Below are 19,563 nucleotides of genomic sequence, written 5' to 3' on the forward strand. Positions count from 1 at the left end.
TGTGTGAGTACAGCCACTGAGTGTTCAGGAGTCTGATGGCCTGGGTGACTAAACTGTTTCACAGTCTAATAGTGAGGGCCTGAATGTTCCGGTAGCACTTGCCAGAAAGCAGTGGGGTGAAGAGTGTGTGTTAGGGGTGTGTGGGGTTCTCCACAATGCTGGTGGCTTTGCCGATTCAGTGGGTTTCATTAAGGGTCTGGGATGGAGATGCTCCAATTATGTTCTCAGCTGTTCCCACTATCAGTTCTACGGTATTGCGATCAGATGCGGTGCAGTTACCTTACCAGACAGTGATGCGGCTGCTCAGGACACTCTCAATATTCCCTCCGTAGAAGGTAGTGAGAATAGATGGTGAGAGATGGGCTTCCCTCAGTCTCTGCATCAGTAGAGATGCTGTTGGGTGTTCTTAGTTATGGAACTGGTGTTGAGGGACCAGGAGAGATTCTCCGCCAGGTGGAATCCAAAGAATTTGGTGCTCTTGATGACCTCCACAGAGGATACATCAATGTTAAGTAGACAGTGCTCTCTCCATGCTCTCCTGAAGTCAACAATAATCTCTTTTGTTTAGTCCACATTTATAGACAGGTTGCTGACTCTAAAATAATCCATTAGCTGTTGCATCTCCCCTTTGTATTCTGACTCATCATCCTTGCTGATGAGACCCACCACAGTTGTGTCAAACTTAATGAGGTGGTTCAAACTGGGCATTGGTGCACAGTTGTGAGTCAACAGAGTGAACAGCAGTGGGATGATCACACAGACCTTAGGGGCTCCAGTGCTCAGTGTGATGGTGTTGGAGATGCTGTTAATGATCTGGACTGTCTCTCAGTATCTTAGTCATAAAATCCGGGATCCAATTGTAGAGAGAGGTGTTCAGGCCCAGCAGGCTCAGTTTTCTCATCAGATGCTGAGGAATGATTGCACTGAGTGCTCAATTGAAGTCTGTGAACAGCATTCATACATATGTGTCTTTATTGTCCAGGTGGGTGAGGGCAAAATGTAGGGTGGTGGCGATGGCTTCATCTGCTGTTTGGGCGATAGGCGAACTGCAGTTGGTCCAGTGTGGGTGGCAGCCAGGTCTTAATGTGCTTCATGATGAGCCTCTCAAAGAACTTCATCATGATCGGTGTGAGTGCAAAGGATGGTAGTCGCCTCAGGCAGGACACTGAGGACTTCTTTGGTACAGGAATGATAGTGGTGACCGTGAGGCATGTTGGGACGACAGCAGTGCTCACGGAGAGGCTGAAGATGTCAGTGAGGACATCTGTCAGCTGGTCTGCGCGTTCTCTGAACACTCTTCCAGGGATGTTATCTGGACCAGCAGCTTTCTGTGGGGTAACGAAGAGTTTTCCCTACATTAGCCTAGGTCAGACACAGAACCTGGTTGTTGTGAGACGGGGTGGACCTTCTCACCAAGGTCATTCTGAGCGTCAAACCGTGCATTGAAGTTGTTCAACACATCTAGTAGGAAAGAGTCACCCTTGCAGGCAGGTGTCGTCTTCCTGTAGTTGGTGATGGCCTGGATGCCCTGCCACATGTGCCATGCATCACTGCTGTCCTGGAAGTTAATGTACATTCTTCTGCAATGTGTGCGCTTTGCTGCTCTGATGGCTCGAGATAGTTTGGCACTCGCTGTTCCCAGCCGCCTTGTTGCCTGCCAAAAAATGGCCATCACGCTACCATTGAAATGATCTATGCACTGACTGAGGCATGTGTGTGGGAATGTATGTAAATGTTTGTACATACAGTAAGATTTTTAGATATTAGTACTTTAAGTATTTTATTTTATTGATTGTATTGACATTTTTTTATTTTTACGGATGATGCACTGGTTGGAGACCACTTCTAATTTCGTTGTACCTGTGACAATGACAATAAAGACATTGTGATTCTGATTGTTACTGGTAGCTGAAATGAACATTGTATGTTATATTTATATAAAATGATAAATATTCTACCCTGCCAGGTTCTGCAAGTGGCCACCATTTTCCTTCTGGTAACCAACTTCATTAGTAATTATTAAGATGTTTCACGGTTGAAACAATTTTGTTTTTGTTTTTTACTTTATCTTTACAGTATATTTCACTTGATTATGTCCAAGTAAAGAAAAAAACTGCAACTAAAACCTGAAAGCAAAATCAATTAGACTTTTCACAGAGAGCCTCACAAAGCCTGGAGAGAGATTTCAACACTGGACAGAAGAAAACAAAAGGCTTTAAAGACACAGGGAATGATGAGGGAACATGAAACACATGGGGAACACTGCTGGGGCAAATTACACACGAGGCAGAGAAGGCAAAGCTAATCATAATACATGAGACAAGGTACATTCAAAGTAAGAGAAGCAAACCAAAACATGGTGCACACAGACACCATATTCACAGACACACACAGACACTACCAGAGTAAAACAGGAAGTAATGGGAACACGCACAGAGGTGCAGATAAACCCCAAAACAAAGATAAACATGACAAGCAGGGGGGAACAGAGTGAAACACGTGGGAAGTAAGAACAACACAAGAGGGAATCTAATAATCAAAAGCAAAACAGAACAATCTCGGCACTATAAACTCACGACTAACAAAGTGGATTTAAACATAAATCATAATTCAAAATGACAAAAACACATGCAAACTCTAAATGCTTAATAATTCAATTTTAAATAAAAACACTATTTTTCAAAATGAATTATTAATACATAAATAAATACTTTTGAAAATGAATTTCACAAAAAAAAGAAATAAACTCTCAATAAAAACCTCATTTCAAAAAACAGTTTCTAATTTCAAAATTAAAAATCATTTTTAAAACACATTATAAAAGATAAATAACTCAATGATTTTAAAAAGTCAAAGATTTAGTTCTGACATTAAAATTATATTAGCTATTGGATTAACTACTCTTTAGCTATCTCATTTCTGAAATCCCAAAGCAATACAAACTAGCCATGTAGTGCGATGTAAAGAGCTCTTTGATTGGTTGCTCAGACACTGAGTAGCTGCCTGGATTTTCTACGCTGCCGTTTGTGGGCATAGCTTTGCCCTGAAGGGTGTGTGCTTGTACAATACACATTAAGCTCCTGAATTTACACTCAGGTCAATACAGATATGTTAAGAATGAAGGGACCCTACAGTGAAAAGGAGAACTGAACCACACCAACTTGGTAGGAGTACAGATCATCTGTGACCAGCTGCATCAGGGAGCGCATCAATGATTCTTTCAAGTTGCTAATGTGTCTCCTGTTGCTTAATCTCAATGCCACCGTTAAATAGCCTTTAATCACAACCAGGCTCACCTTGTGGGTGAGTATCAGCCTGGGCTGAGCAGTAGTAAATGGGTGTAGAAGAAAGTCTATATTCATTGGATGAATGAAAAACAGTGGGAGTGAAGGGACAGATAACGAAAGTAATATCAGAGTTTTCTTTACCTCTGTCACACTAACCTAAAATAATACTATCATATATATATATATATATATATATATATATATATTGTAGCGGGTCAGGGCTGTCCGGGGTTCTGTTTGTACAGTTATGTTTTGTTTATGTTGCCATAGTGATGAGTGACGCCTTCTCGCTGCGACGGTGTGTCCTTCCGGGGTCAGAGGGTGCCCTGTGTGTTGTTGTTGTTGCCGCGCTGAGCAGTTAGCTAGCGGCAGTGTTCTTCCGCAAATGTTAATAAACGGCTGTGCTCCCTGGCTGGCTCACGGGAAGCAAGACCAAACGATACCTCTGTCTCCTCCTTGTCTGAGCTCGCCACAATAGAGACATTTTTATTTTTGACTACTGCCAACAGCTGAGATTAAAGCTAAAAAAAAAATCAACTCTATTCGCCTACTTGCATTAATGTATGTAGAGCATGTGGCTTTTTTTAAATTAATTGCACATTAATTAATTTATAAATGCATTAATTATATCTTTAAATTGAAGACACATTATATTTGCACAAAATTGCAAATATAGAGCTCCTGATTTATGCTTTTCACAAATGAACAAATGTAAGGTAGCAATTCAGATCATTTTCTTTATTTAAGATAGTTTTTAGAATGAAATAAGACACCACTTATTTTGTCTGTGTATACCCAGACAAAATAAGTGGTGTCTCTAATAGACTTTAACTTGAAGTCAGTTAAAGTCGTGCTCAGTATCAGACTTGGTAGTTATATTTCATTGCTGACCACAACCTCAGTGTGTCTGTTGTGTAATAAGTAATGTGACACTTTGACATTAGCAGTTGACCACAATGGGTGTTTTTAAAAGCTGCACCAGCACTTTTATTTTAACAGCATACATAGTTATTCATACATACATGTGTAAAAATGGAATGATCGAACACTTTGTTTAAACTTCAACTTCTAAATATCACGCTGGTACCTTTGCTTGTATTCAAGCAAAGGTTTATATATACTTATGACCACACAGTAATGGCAAATAGCTGTATCTGAAAAAAGAAAACATATAACAATTTATAGACATGTAGACAAAACTGAGATGACAATGTACAACTTGGTTAATTACTAGAACAATATGTGATAAAACTGAGTTATATTTTTGTTTTCACTCTCCCTCAGATGTGATTATTTCTTCAGCTCTCTCTCTCTCTGCAACCTGTGAGACACACAAAATAAGTGTAGAAGAAAAAATGTAAGATAGATGACAAGAAAACTCTTTATTGTCATTGCACAATCATACATAGTAGAATAGTACAATGAAACTGGAATATTGTCCCAAGTTGGCACTACATACAACATGGCACAACATGACACAACACAACGCAACACAACACAACACAACACAGTAACTTTATTTAAAAGAAGAAGAAGTGCATGTGTATTGTTGTGTATTATTATTGTTGTTGTGAGTCTCTTCGTCTGAGACCTCAGCAGCCTTAATCTCCTGCCAGACAGCACCAGCTTAAACCCGGTGTCCTGGGTGTGTACAGTCCAGTAGGATGCTGCGTGCCCTCTTGAGACAATTAGTGCTGTACAGGTCCTTCAGGTAGGGAAGAGGATGTCCAATTATTTTTGGGGTCCATAGTAATGACTGTCTCAAGTGCTTTTTTGTGTGCTGGAGAACCACACACCGATGCAATATGTCAGTACACTTTCAATGGAGCAGCGGTAGAAGACGATCAGCAGCTCCTTCTTCAGGTCCATTTTTCTGAGGATTCTCAGAAAGTGGAGACGCTGTTGGGCCTTCTTTAAAACCACTGAGGTGTTTGAGCTCCTTTGGAGGTCTGTGTCTATGTGCACACCCAGGAACTTAAAACTGGACACCCTTAACACACACTCTCTGTTGATGCTTAAAAGCTGCAGTGAATACTTCCACCTTCTGAAGTCGACTACCAATTTTTTTTTCTTGGTGATATTGAGGTCCAGGTTGTTGTCTACACAACAGTCTGACAGTGTCTAACCTTCAGCTCTGTTTGCCGTCTCGTCTCCCCCAGAGATGATCTCCACCATGGTGGTATCAACTTAACGACTGTGTTGTCTGGGTGGGAATGAACACAGTCATGTGTGTACAGAGCGTACAGTAGGGGACTTAGCCTTAACCCTGACTCACTACAAGGTGGTGTACTGAGGGCTGGGGAAAGATAGGGCTCCTCTCTAACTCTCTCTACATAGTCTGAGAGGAAGTCTCTAAACCAGCGGTAGGTGGTAGAAGGAAGACCAATATCACAGGTACACAGTATGGCATGTTGATCGTTAAAGATCCTCCAGGTGCATTAGGGATGAATGTTATTTGGAAATGTTACCACAAGCTTTTTGGGCAACATGGTGAAGCATTGTTTAGTCTGGGCTCTGTCACAGAGGCCCCTAAGCTCCATGTCCATGCACTACAAAAGTGCCATGATGTTAGTAATAATAATAATAAATAATAATAAGATCAGTGATAATTGGATCAGATTCAAGGAATTGATTTGTCTAAACTGTCAGCAAAGGAACAGGAGTAGGTGAGGTCTCTCCTTAAGAAATACAGCTCTGTCTTTTCTGCTTATGAGACTGACTTGGGTTGCACTAACTTGATCTCCCATGACATGACTGCTCGGGGTGGCAGCCCGTGCAAAACGAGGATAGATGCATTCCACCTGCTGCACATTGAGGAATCCCTAGATGCTCTGACTGGTGCCTGTTGATTTTCCACCATGGATTTAGCCAGTGGCTACAATCAAGTCCCAGTTACGGAAGAGGATAGACCCAAGACTGCGTTCTGCACTCCCTTTGGGTTATTTGAATGGAACCGAATGCCGTTTGGGCTCTTTAATGCACCTAGCACCTTCCAGAAACTAAAGCTATGCATTTTTGGTGATCAACAATGCCAGTCTCTGCTTCTCTATCTTGATGGCATTGTAATCTTCTCATCAACAGTACAGCAACGTCTTGAGCGACTGTATGTAGTGCTAGGTCAGCTCCAGCTGGAGGTTTAAAAGTTTAAAAGCAAAGTTTGGTAAATCTGCCTTTTTCTAGCGGGAGGTTTGCTACTTGGGCCACGTCATCTCTGATCAGGGTGTTTCCACAGACCCTAGCAAGGTAGAAGTAGTGGCTAACTGCACCCCCCTAGGACTGTTTCGGAACTGGAACCTGCAAGCTCAATAGCCGAATCCAGAATTAATGACTGCCGCCAAGTCTCTGTACAATGCTGCTGTCCTGTACATACTTTTGTTGGTTATGGGCCTGACGTTTGAGAGAAAGATACTTGGAAGCAGTGGCTTAAATCGTTGTTTTGTTAGCCATACTAGCAGGCTTACCCTGCAGACAAACTTTTGCCTTCTTTGTTTACATTTCTTCTTTGGCTTGCCGCTGGGAAGACCCTGGAGTTCTTATTATTTCTTCTGGAATGCCGTGGAATTGGTGACATGCTACGCAATGAATATTACGTCAGACTAATTCCAAATTCAGAAGGTCTTGACGACTGTAAGTTGACTACTCAATGTATAGTAATAGAAAACACATGCACCCACACATATATCCGTATAAAAAGTAAAAAACAAAGCACCAAACGTGAGGAGCAGTGAGCCGCTGCATCTGTGCACGCCACCATCTTTGCTCATACATGTAAAACATAGAATAGAAAAAAGAATGACTATGGTGCATATTCCACGCCAATATTCAGGTCTTTGAGGAGTTCCCAAAAAATATGTTCAGTGTGAAACATTAGTGAAATCAGAGTTTTACATATGCAAATCTAGCAGTGTTATATGTGTGAAAAAGTATAAATATTCCATGTATGAAGTTGTCAATTTTACCAATCCTTAACGGATGCCTTAATGCAGCACATAAGGCATCCGTGTCCATATAGTTTTACCTTTTGTTTAGTAGAATAGAAGGAATCCACTGCTACGGGTTGCTGGGGACCTGCTGAAGACATTGCTCTGCTGGTTCCTGCTTCTGCTCGGACGAATGCTACAATTAAATAAATTGGTAGACAAGAAATTTTAAATAAAAAAACACAAATTCTTCTTAGTTCATTAACACTTACTTGGTGATGTTTCTGATTGTCACGTTCCTAGGTCTGTGACCCAGTTTTTGATTTTGTAGTATTATGTTTCTTAGTCTGTGGTTTCTTCTTGGTTCACGTTTGTTAGTATTCCGGTTTGGTTTGGTTTCTGTTTCTAGTTCTTAGGTTTTGGTTTCCTCTGCTCCTCATGTCACTCTGGTCCCTGTACTCTGTGCTCCCTCTGTTTTTTGTCACTGAGTCTGCGTCTGTAAGTTCAGTCTGTGGGTTTCCTGTTTTACTTTAAAGGTCTGTGTCCTTTGCCCAAGTAGGTTCACCTGCGTCTATATTGTGTATTTGCCTTTGCTTCCTGTTGGTCCGTCTGTGTATTCATGCATTTCATTCTCCATGTTTCCCTGCATCTCTACTCTCTGTCTCTTGCATTTCAGGTTTGTTAGTTTGGTTTGTTGTTCCTTAGTTTTTCCAGTTCAGGTTTCCCTTAGTTTCTGTTTGTGCCATGCCCACTTCTGTTTGTGTCCTCACCTTTGTAAATGAACACTCACTCGCATCAAGCCGGTGCCTGCATTTTGCGTCCATCTCTTATCTCCGCTATCATGGGCATGCCTTTTTATCACAATTAATATTACCTTGTAGTTGAGCATCACCAAGGCCTAATTGTTAGTAGATACAGGTCAATGCATCTTCATATAATAAGGAAGTAATAGTAATATGTTGCTATATTATTCATATAGTAATATAGTAATGAAGCAGGATAGTGGCGATAATAAGCACAGCAATATTAGTGATAATGATTCCTGTTTGTTTTTTAATGTATTCATTAACATTTTGGGGAAAATCTGAAATTCAATTTTAGAAAGAAAATCGATGTCATTCCTGGATGGGCCTGTTATGTAAGGCGATGGCATACGGAACACTGAGCTAACTAAAAACTTCCTTTTCAAATTGAATTTTTGCTGCTTGCCTGATAATTTGACAACAATATCAGTTGCGCTACTTTTGATCCTGCCTTTGCACAAAACCAAGATATCACACTTTACAGCTCTAAACATTTTTTTGTTAAATTTTTTAATGTCTTGTACTATACTACTCCATTATATATTACTTTGTTGTTTGTGTTGTCAAATGGTAAAATTATTATTTTGCATTTTCTTCTCCTGCAGTAGTGTACTTTATGAGACAGTTAATGCTAGTCACTGAATGTTATTGTTAAAAAACACTAATTACATTTAAAGTTAATTTTGAAACAGAATGGATGTCTGAAGATGAACTTCACATTTTGAGACGTATGAGACACAGTTCGTGTCTAAAAGAAGAGGTTTAAAATTGTTTCTAAGTGGTTTCCATTTGGGGCGTAAGTTTTGGATGCTCAAATTATCACTCGCATCTATATATTACATACAAAAATATTACATACACGTCTAACAAAGATACAGACAACACCACAAGAGAAAAAAAAATCCTTTTGACAGAAGTAATTTTGTGCTACTGTTGTTGAGTAAAGAACCCTCCGTCTCTCTTACAGCAGCATGTGTTGCTCTGCCTGCATCCACTGTGTCGGCCTCTATGAAGATTAAAGGAATAAATGACAAAATAATTTTTAATTTGCTTTTTAAACACATATAAAAGGTATAAATGTTTTTTTTTTAGTTCAAGTTTATGACATTAACTTTTATTTTTTAAAAAGTTGTTTAAAGTTTTTTAAAAAATAATAATAGAAATAATAATAATTGTCATTACCTCTCTTACAGCAAGCTTTGCAAATGTGATACAGTCCCACTACCACCAACAGGGCACTAACTAAAATGGTAGAAATGATCCGTGTGGCAGCAGAGGAAAAATGGCACGCCTCTTCGTCTGGATTAGGTTTGGAATTTTTATTTTGAGACTCTAAATGGTGGTTAGAAAAAACAGGAAGGTTTAAATGAGACAAGAATGGTAAACCATCAAAAGTTAATTTTCGCTCTTCATAATGACATTAAAAATCTTTCCAATGAAATTAAAGCTTCTAAAACACCACACACCTGTTTTAGTTATTGAAATCTGCAATTTAGGTTTGGAAGCGGGAAAGTTATCAGTATTCAAAAAATGTACACACACACATTCACACCCATTCATACTCCGAAGCATGCATCGAAGATCTACTTAAAAACAGACTGTGGGAGGGAGGAATGAAACCACCAACCTTCCGATCAGCAGATAACCTGCTCTTACCTCCTGAGCAACAGCCTCCCCCAAATCAACTGTCATTCGTATGTCTAAATCTTATCTTAAAACATCTCAGTGTCTCACCTGTGATGTTCAGCCAGCTCACTGGTGATTCCCCAGCTCCCGAGATGCTACACTTGTAATGTCCTTCATCTGACTTGGAAACTCTCTGGATGGTCATGTTTCCTGTGGAGGTTTTATGGATGGAGCGTCTATTTTTGTAGAACTCAGCCTTAAAGTTGGAGGAATGAGTTTTGTTTCTGCAGCTCAGAGTCACAGTTTCTTCCATCAACGCAGGAACAGCAGGACTCACCAGGATCACAGGACCAGCTAAATGAGATGCATTTGATAATTAAATACATGAAATTAAATTCTATTAAAATGAATGTCATAAAAGTTTTGTTTATTCAAATATACCAGTAACAGAGAGGTTGATAATGTTGCTTCTTCTCCCTCTTTCAAGCTCATACCAGTACTCTCCACTGTTGTCTGCATAAACAGTTTGAATGGAGCAGGATGATCCTGTTGGTGTCATCTTATTGGTTTTACTACATGATTTTATTTTTCCTTTGAATTTATGCAAAACTTCACAGTAATTGACTCCTTCACAGTGAAATGTCACTGGTTCATATTCAAAGAACTGCAATCTGTTTGGAACAACAAGAAGAGAAACTGCATCTGAAACAAAGAAAAAAGAAAGACTCAGTTTACTAAAGTTTTACTACTAAGACTGCCATACTGCACTTAATCAGTGAACAAATAAAACAGTAATAAAACAATAACAAATATCACAGAAACAGTTTTCTCTCAGTTTTTCTGCTAAATCCTTATTTATCCAAAATGTGAACTTTGATATCAAAAAAATCAAACCGTTAGTACTCACCAACTTTCTGATCCTGCACATCCAGATGAATCATGATGGCCATCACTGAAGAGAGATTAAAGAGGTACAGATGAACTAAAACATGCACTGTAAAATTTTTCAAAAGTATTATTACATCTTATATGTCCACAAAAATACAATAGCCTACTTTTCTAACCTAAAATATAAAACAAAGTAAACTGTCATATTTTTAATCAGAATGAATAACCTATATTTTATAATAATGTAGAAATAGAGAAAGTACTTACACAGTTTGATGCGGAGAGCGCTGATCCTCATGTCGTCTTGATGTAGACTGAAGGCTTAACAGTCGTGAGCAATGGTGTCTGTTTGCCACTAAAAGTATTTTAATATCAATTAAAAAGCATCTAGTTTTAGAAAAGCTGGTTCCAAAGAAGCTGAGTGTCTTTTGTGTCAAGTCAAGCCTCACTGTTTCAGTTCCCTGTCAGTGGGCGGAACAACAACCAGTTCAGACAAATGCTGTGTTTGATGCAGCTTGTAGACTGCTTCATGTTTCCTGTGCTTGGTGAACTGTGCTTATTTATGTCACAGAACTATTGAACATTTAATCCTCTTCTAGGGGTACTAAGCCCACTTGGGGAAAGTCATTAAAGCTATTTTCTCTTACAGGACAGTAAATGGCATATATAATATTGCCACTCTGACATAATTCATTCTTATATTGATCTGCCCAGTGATTTGTTCATGTGTGATAGTTGCCATATCTGCTTAAAATATGTTGATCTAGTGTCAACAAGCAATAAAAACATCACTTTAATGGTAGTGTAAAACATGAACATTTATTTAGTCTTTATCACTGAAGGGTACTCCATTGTGATGCTACATGATAAGAGAAAGTAATGACTATGGACTACATGAACAGTTTTAAAGAGATATAGAGTTGGTTGTGTGTTGCAAATGCTAATAAAAACTTGAATGTTGAATGTTTTTATCTTTTTTAACACAAAAGAAAGTTAATCAGATAAAATGTGGGGGAGAGAAATTCTATTGAAGTATGTGATGCTGAAAATATTGTGATTTAAAAAAAATTAAAAAGTAAAAAATCATTAAATTTGAAATAACATCTATAAAACAATGCCTTTTTTATGCCTAAATTTACTTTAAAGGTTAATGGAGCCCTTTCCTCTTTAAACTATCTGCAATCTCCTCAGAAAACCAATGTATCTGAGAACAATACAGTTTGTCTATAAAGAAGCTGAAACAAATGGCTTCATCATGCAACACACAGTGAGACTATCACATGGCAAAAATCATTTTAATTTATCATATACACTTGGTGGCTTCTTCATTAGGCTTCTTCAAACATGGTGAGACACAGACTGTGAAACCAGACGTGCAGACATGAAACACATGACCGACTGGGGAGAATGGGTGGAACACAAGAGGGACACGTGAACAGGGGAATAAAACATAGACACTCCTAAGAGGGCAAGGGAAGAAAGAAGGGGGAAAGGGCGAGGGAACCCGAGAGAGCATGACAGGGAGAGAGAGACCTGACATGCTGGGAAATATGGAAACACAAGATAGGCAAGGGGAACATGGAATGTCACACATGGGAAACCAGACGAAAGAACTCACACAAACACCCGCAAACACAGACGAACAGGAAGGGACACAGAAGACAAAGAGACAAGGGGAGCATTAGTTTTTTTCTTTTTCATATAAAGCAAACATCATTCTTTATCAGTTTTTTTTATCTACATCAAGTAAAACTTCCTTAACAGCGCCTACCCGGTACAAACACAGTTGTCATCAACAGTTTGTTATGCAACTGCAACATTCAGTTCTGTTACAAGGATTACAACAGTTAGAATCTCATAGAGAAACATAGCTGAGTGCATGCCAGAGAGCACTCAAATAGCTAACTAGTATTAGCTTAGCATGCTAACCAAAAATGCTACTCGTGAATAAAGTTACTATTGATGCACGAAAATGCCTGTAACTTTCAGGGCACGTGTTAGTACTGCTTACAATAAAAATACATATTGACAATTACCACTGTGAAAATGTTTTCACTAATATACCTACAAAATGGACAACAGCATTGCTCACGTGCACCTAACTCCAGCTTGGGATTATTTTCCTTCACTCAGGAATGCACTGTGCAGCAATTTGGAACCTTAACAATGCAGTTGCGGTATTTGTCCTCCAGGTAGCTCTAACTATTCATAAAGCACATCAATTATGTAGAAATTCATTAAGCTTTTTTGTAACTCTGTTATTCCTAATAGTTATATTAGTTATATAATATTAGAGTTAGACCTCTAATGGGTTGATATGGTACTATAAGGTTATTAATAATAATAATGGACTGGATTTAAGCACTTTTCAAGGCACCCAAAGCGCTTTACAATGCTACTATTCATTCACTCTCGCATTCACACACGGGTGGAGGCAGTTACGGTTGTAGCCACAGTTGCCCCGGGGCAGACTGACAGAAGTGAGGCTGCCATATGCCTCGCTTCTGTCATCGGCCCTTCACCTACCACCTACTGATGTTGGCCCTTCTGGCCAACATCAGTAGGTGGTAGGTGAAGTGTCTTGCCCAAGGACACAGCGACCGAGACTATCCGAGTCGGGGCTCGAACCGGCAACCTTCCGGTTACAAGGCGAACTCCCAACTCTTGAGCCACAATCGCCCCAATATTACCCCTTTTACTATTTATTTTTAAAAAAATATTGAAAAATTCACTTGTCAACCTGTTTCTACTAATCATGGAACAATTTCAGAGTAAAAGTGCAAAGACTTTGAGTTCTCCTTCAGTAGCGTCTTCTCTGTGGGATGTTCTTATTTTTAGGCGGAGGAGGACTAATCTGGCTGCTGCAGTGAGTTTCTTCCTCCTGCTGATCCTGGGTGGAGCAGGTGGATACTGACTTAGACAGAGGTCAGTTTCTATCAGAGCACTTTCATCAGATCTTACAGTTTCTGTTTTTCCGTCTCTGCTTCGAAGTTTCTTAAACTTGTGATATTCAGTTGTGTTTTGTTTTAAAGAGAGTGACTCCTGCTCACACACCAGTGTAGAGGCCTTGATGAAGAGAGCCTCAGCATCTGGACACCAACAGCTGGACACAAAGAGTCAGAAGAAGAGATCCTAGAAGCTGCTGAAGAGAAAACCTGAACATTTCCTATTGAGCAGAAGTTTGGATTTCAGCTTGAATCTCAACACCTGTCATTCATTAGAAGCTGGGAAATGAAGGAAGGAAACACAGAGCCTGATCTGATTACAAAGACCTCTGATGTTTGTATTTAAAGGTCAGAAACTCTGCAGCCGACCTGGAGCTACAGGCCGGTTCACCCGAAGACCTCAGAGGCTGAACACACAGAGCTCCAGCTGTGCTGTGTCCTTTCAGTGCAGTAACACAACTGGACACTAGAGGTCACAATTTGATTTAATGAAAAAACATTGTCCTGTTTCACACATGAGTGGGAGCCTCTGCTTCCAGCATACAAACATGTCAAAGAGTGTTTTAAAACTAATCTTATATAATTTACATCATTTTGAATATATTTATTTTCTGTGACTACATGTGTAGCATACATTTGATTTTTAGTCAAATTCATATAACTTAATATTAAATATCAAGTGAAAACGTTTTTGATAAGAAGCAATTTAGGAGTCCCAGGCTTCTACCTTTCTACCTTTAAAAAATATTCAGGCACGTTGTTCATGTACCGTTTAATATTTAAGTGGTTGTAACCTGTTACTTTCATCCAGAAAACACACAGCAAAAATGCCAGTGTTGATTTTTCAGTGTTAGTAGAATTCAACAGAGTTCCGAGTTAGTTCAACACTGAATCGAGTTAAAATAACACATCGGGAGTTGATTCCTGAAAAGTGTTAGAGTGGATTTTAGTCGTTACTGCATTTTAACACTGTGGGTGTTAAATTAGACCACACCTTCATTTCCTGTGGAGGTTCGCATTCCAGAATCTTCGGTCGCCATTTTTTCTTGCTGATGCGGTAAGTTTTATTCGGTTAAATATTAAGTTTTAGATTGATGTTAGAACAAGTAACATGATAACTAGTAAAAGAAATAGTATTTATATCAAAATACATCATCTTTAAGTGTCATATTTGAATTTTAACTGTTTTTGTTAAGCTGGGCTACTGCTAGCTAGAACTCTGCAAAGTACCAGTTTCTTTCCTAATATTCATTTAGCATAATCTGGCTATTGGCAGACTGTAATGAATATTACATGTTAATATATTTCACAGTTTTTATTAAATGCCTTTTATTTATTTTCGAATTAAACTGCCAAAGCCTTAGGGTCAGTGGTCTCAAACTCGCGGCCCAGAGGCCACTCGCGGCCCAAAGGCCACTTGCGGCCCACGTCAGGTGAGGTGAAGAAGTATAATGCAATTTGGCCCTTAAAGTGACTTTTTTTTGTCATTAGCCAAAAATGATTTAATATGAAGGCAATAAGGACAGAGTGTTACGGGCCCTCATGGGCAGTGCAGTCCGTGCTGCGGGGAGAACGTGGAACTGCCCCTCCCGTTGTGTGTTTGAGCGCGAGAGAGGGAGAAAGTAAGAGCTGTTACCGATGAGAAATGGAAGAAGAAAGCATGTAAATATAATAATAACCACTGCCGCCAAAATGAGTGCCTGGTTGTAAGAAAGTTGTTAAGACTCGACTGTACACTGTGTTCGCTGACAGTAAAGCTACAAGCCCGACAACCCAGCGTATTTGCCAGAGGTGTCATTACCACGGTTCAGAGCCGCGGACCTGGCCGAGGTAACAAGAGAGTACAAACATGTGGAGGGATTGGCTTTGTTAGTTCAGTGAGAGTCAAAAACTAATGTGTACACTTATTTCTGCATTTTTATTTTGTTAAATATGAACAAAATTACAGCAGAAGTGCTGCAAAGTGTCTGACCAGAAAGAGAGGACCATTGTGTTAATTTGGTAGTTCAATTAAAGGCATCGGTTAGTTAAGAGTGAGAGGGGGGGATGCGTTCATATTTGCAGTTTTGTCTTGTTATACAATATTTGAAATTTAAAAACGAACAAACCAAACGCTACATTGTCAGGAATATTTGTGGGTGTTTTCTTTGTGGTTTCTTTCTTTCTTTTTTTCTTTTTTACTTCTTGAACACTGAAGTAGCCCTCCAATAAGATGACAGCTCATTTAAGTTTGAGACCCTGCCTTAGGTGAACTAGGATGTTTAAGGGTAACCTGAGAGTATTTTTACACTATAATGGCCCCTACATCTTGTAAATTGTGGAAATTTCATTATAGTGCGCATTTCTGTAGCCAGTAGGTATTTTTCTTTTTTTTTCTTCTTTTTTTTAGATTTACATTTTTTTGTGGTAAATTAAGCATTTTCTAGTCTAAAAATGAATAACAGGGTTATATTAGGGTTTGTTAGAGAGTGGGGAGGGTTTTTATGGCTTAAAATATATAAAAAATAAAAAAATAGAAATATGGTTTCTACTAACCCCTGTGATAGTTGAGAGAATACTGTATTGCAGTCATGTTACACAGCTTGTACTACTTAAAAATGGATCAAGGATGTTTTTTCTTAACAAAATTAATTTTAACTCAGTCTAAAGAGACTAGACATGCTAGATGTTTTGCAAAGAAATGGTGTTATATGCTGGACCTTGTTCTACTCTTGGAAGGTGGTGATATGCTGGTTCCCGAGAAGAGATGAAGTAATCAAAGTCAGCTTTTCAAGACAGCCCCAAGACTCTTCGCAACTTGTGTTCAAATGTGAGGCCGTTGTCAGGTGATAAATGCAAGGAAGAGGCACTCAACTGACATGAAACATGTCAAAGACAACATGAAGGTGACATTTCAACATGGGCAAAAAGTGGTTCAAGAACCTGCCACAGCTTCTACTGTCCTGGACCTTTTCCCAAGATTTCTGGATACACCTGGCTTGGTAAGGCAAAAAGCAATTTAATGACTGCTTTGTGGTTCCTTTGTTTGTTTTCTTGTTAATGTGTTGTTTCTGTTGTTACACTTTGTGTTTAAGATTGACCAAGACTACACAATGCTGTTTTTTGGGGAGGAAGTGTCTGGTAAGTTCCTTGCAAAGTGGCCAACATTCTTCAAGCCAAGGATCATCAAAGATTGCAAAAGTCTGTCTCAGAGTACAGAATTGGATGAGCTGCTCATTTCTGCACAGAGTTACTCTGACGAGGCTGGTAAGTGTAAGTTGGAAATGGTAGATTTTGAATACATTTACAGCATTTGCTTAATTCCCACAACACAATATATCACTCATTTCTGTATGGTATGAAAAGAAGCTTACAAACATGTTAAACCTGAAATGACATTTAATGTACCGTAATTGTCAGGCTATAAGCCGCTACTTTTTCCACAAGTTTTGAACCCTGCGGCTTTTAGTCAGGTGCGGCTTTTCTATGGATTGTCCCTGATTTTTGTCATATCGTAAGACGATTTGTTTTGTTTGTTCCGCTGTTGTACGGCACTACGTTGCCTGGCGGAAGGGCATGTGATCAGACACACAGTATCGGGGTTCAAGAGTGGTATGTTGGTCACATGTCCATCCGCCAGGCAACATAGTGCCGTACAAGTAGCACGAAAAACAAACTTCAAAGTAGCGCTACGCGTTCAGCGAGAGGCGTGGATGGTGTGCGGCAATAAACTTGCGAAAAGCAAGTTATGCTCAACTCCACCGGTGGAATCTGACAGCGTGGAAAAGTGTGAAAACATCCATCCATCCACCTGAGCCTAAAAGGTAGTCTGAATCTATTTTTCTGGTGTGCTGTAGGTTATTGTTATGTACTACATTTGTTACTCGTTTATGGAGCACAGCACATGTTTCGTACTTGTAATTACCGCTACTTGTACATATACCTAAAAAGTTGTGCAAATATGTACCCATAACTTGTTTTTCAAAATATTAATAAAAGGGGTGTGTCTCCAAACAGCCATCTCTTTCCTGACAATTCGCTTTGTGCATATTCTCTTACATATGATAAGTCAACATTGAAACACCTGCGGCTTTTAGTCAGGTGCGGCTAATGTATGTACAAAACAGGATTTTCCCCTGATTTTAGCTTGTGCGGCTAATATTCAGGTGCGCTTTGTAGTCCGGGAAATACGGTAGTTTGAACACAAAAAAAAGTTACATAATCTTACTATTGTTATGACTCGATATCTACTTCACTTGGTGGCCAGAAGATTTTAAGTCTCTGGAAAACTGCCTTGTTTGAAAAATTATCAGGTGTCTAAAATGTCATCATGGTATTACATAACGTGGAAAAATGGCTGCTGTGGTCCTTTAAATGACAGTAATTGTGATGATCTAATTTCTATTCTGTAGTTTGGGACTGTGAGGCGGCTGCCATCTTTTGCTGCTTAAGGGAAGGACGTCTTCAAAGATTAGCACATCAGATGCTGCTCACCACCTAATGAAATTCATCATGGTATGCTTTTTAGAATTGTATATTTCTCTTTTGATGAGAACAGATGCTAATTATCAAGGGCTGATATTTTAAGATGGCAAGGTGATCCAACCTGCAGCAGATGTATCTATCGCAGACAGGCTTGGTGTTGCAGGACTGACATGTCATTGTTTCTATTAAAACTAAATGTACACATTGAAACAAAAATAATTGTGCAGCGGAGTGAAACATTTTAATATTGTCATAATTTCAAACAGCAATGCCTCAACATCAGATTATCAATTTTGTTTAATGTGAATCACTTGGTTTCTTTCTCTCCCTCAGGTGGGAGGTAGCACAGAGGCTTTTCAGCCATTCGTGCTGTGTGTTGGAGAAAGAAAGAACATCATCCAAAGTTTCTACCCAAAGTTTCTACAATGTCCTAGATCAAAAGGTCATTCCCTGTGTGACACAGATGGGAGATGCAGGTTTTGACAAGGCAAAACTTTTCAAGGCACATTTTTTTTTATTTGCCGTGTCCTTTGATAAGGCATTGGACAACTTCTACACATTCATCCAGACCACCGTGTATGGCATTGATGTTGGCAGCTTTGAAGGACAGTCCTCAGGTCAGGGAAACAAGAGGAAGTCTTCACTGTACGGTTTAAAGATATCCACTATTCAGCACTTTGACTGGAAATGTTCATCTGTTACATTTGCAAGATACACCACACAAGTTGCTCAGTGTTATTTAGACATTTGAAGTTCCAGCATGGTTTGTACCCAGGAAAGTTTTTACGTTTGACCTGTGGAGAGCCTGGATGTTCATTTATCTTTCACACGTACTATGGTTACAAGCGGCACTTATTCCGAGCACATGGAGACTGCGTTCACTCTGAGGTCATCAACAATTTTGAGCCCGTACCTAACGATGGAACCTCTGTTTCACAGCCTGTAAATGTGGCTCATCCCATGACAATAACTACACAGGTTCCAGTTGAAAAAAGGCAAATACTGAACATGTGCAGCTCTGTTATTGCTCAAGTACAATCATCAGGAGTTCCTGAAAGTACTGTGCAGTGTTTAGTTGGTTCATTGGAGGAACTGGTTAATGACATCCATGCACATGCAAAACAATCTGTTGTCGACTGTTTGTCAACTGATACATCAAGAGAAACCTTAGAAAAAGTTGAGGATTGCTTTGATCAGCTTGAAAATCCATTTTCATGTCTTAACACAGAATCTAAAAGGATAAGACATTTTGAGCAAAAATGGAAAATAGTTGAACCCATAGAGCATGTTCTTGGTGTGCGTTTTGATGTACGCAAAGATAGAACAACAGGGACATACAGGCAAGTTCCTGTCAATGATAAATTCATGTACGTTCCTATCATGGGATCCCTTTCATCTATGTTTCGAAACAGTGAACTTTGTAGCAGTTTCCAGAAAACTAAACTAAACATGGAGGGATTGTACAGAGATTTAAATGACGGCTCCTACTTCAAAAATCACAGTTTATTCTCACAACAAGAACATGCTCTCCAGATCCAGCTCTACTATGACGATTTTGAAACTGCTAATCCTTTAGGCTCAAAAAAGGGAGTGCACAAACTTGGTTGTATTTATTTTGTTTTGAGAAATT

The 19,563-nt window shown here is 39.3% G+C and overlaps 1 protein-coding gene across 1 annotated transcript; it reads right to left on the minus strand.

The window, feature by feature from the left end:
* Positions 1 to 7,337: 7,337 nt before the first annotated feature.
* On the minus strand, positions 7,338 to 10,586 carry LOC146673687 (uncharacterized). The gene is made up of 6 exons (XM_085391134.1): positions 10,544 to 10,586; positions 10,078 to 10,338; positions 9,745 to 9,990; positions 9,193 to 9,342; positions 8,976 to 9,016; positions 7,338 to 7,403 (listed from the first exon to the last, which is right to left on the minus strand). The coding sequence occupies exons 1-6, from the start codon at positions 10,584 to 10,586 to the stop codon at positions 7,338 to 7,340; spliced, it is 807 nt and encodes a 268-aa protein (XP_085247260.1).
* Between the last annotated feature and the right edge of the window lie 8,977 nt (positions 10,587 to 19,563).

This window comes from Rhamphochromis longiceps, linkage group LG3 (genome assembly GCF_057381845.1).
Source record: "Rhamphochromis longiceps isolate RC_006_pf linkage group LG3, R_longiceps_female_GT1.1, whole genome shotgun sequence".
Lineage (NCBI taxonomy): Eukaryota > Metazoa > Chordata > Actinopteri > Cichliformes > Cichlidae > Rhamphochromis > Rhamphochromis longiceps.

Bases quoted from the DNA above. Each gene is read 5' to 3' on its own strand.
- LOC146673687 (XM_085391134.1), bottom strand. From the start codon at position 10,586: ATGGCCATCATGATTCATCTGGATGTGCAGGATCAGAAAGTTG. The intron at 9,991-10,077 runs GTATATTTGAAT...CATCTCATTTAG, and splicing joins TATCAACCTCTCTGTTACTG to CTGGTCCTGTGATCCTGGTG. The intron at 9,017-9,192 runs GTAATGACAATT...TAATCTTCATAG, and splicing joins CAAAGCTTGCTGTAAGAGAG to AGGCCGACACAGTGGATGCA.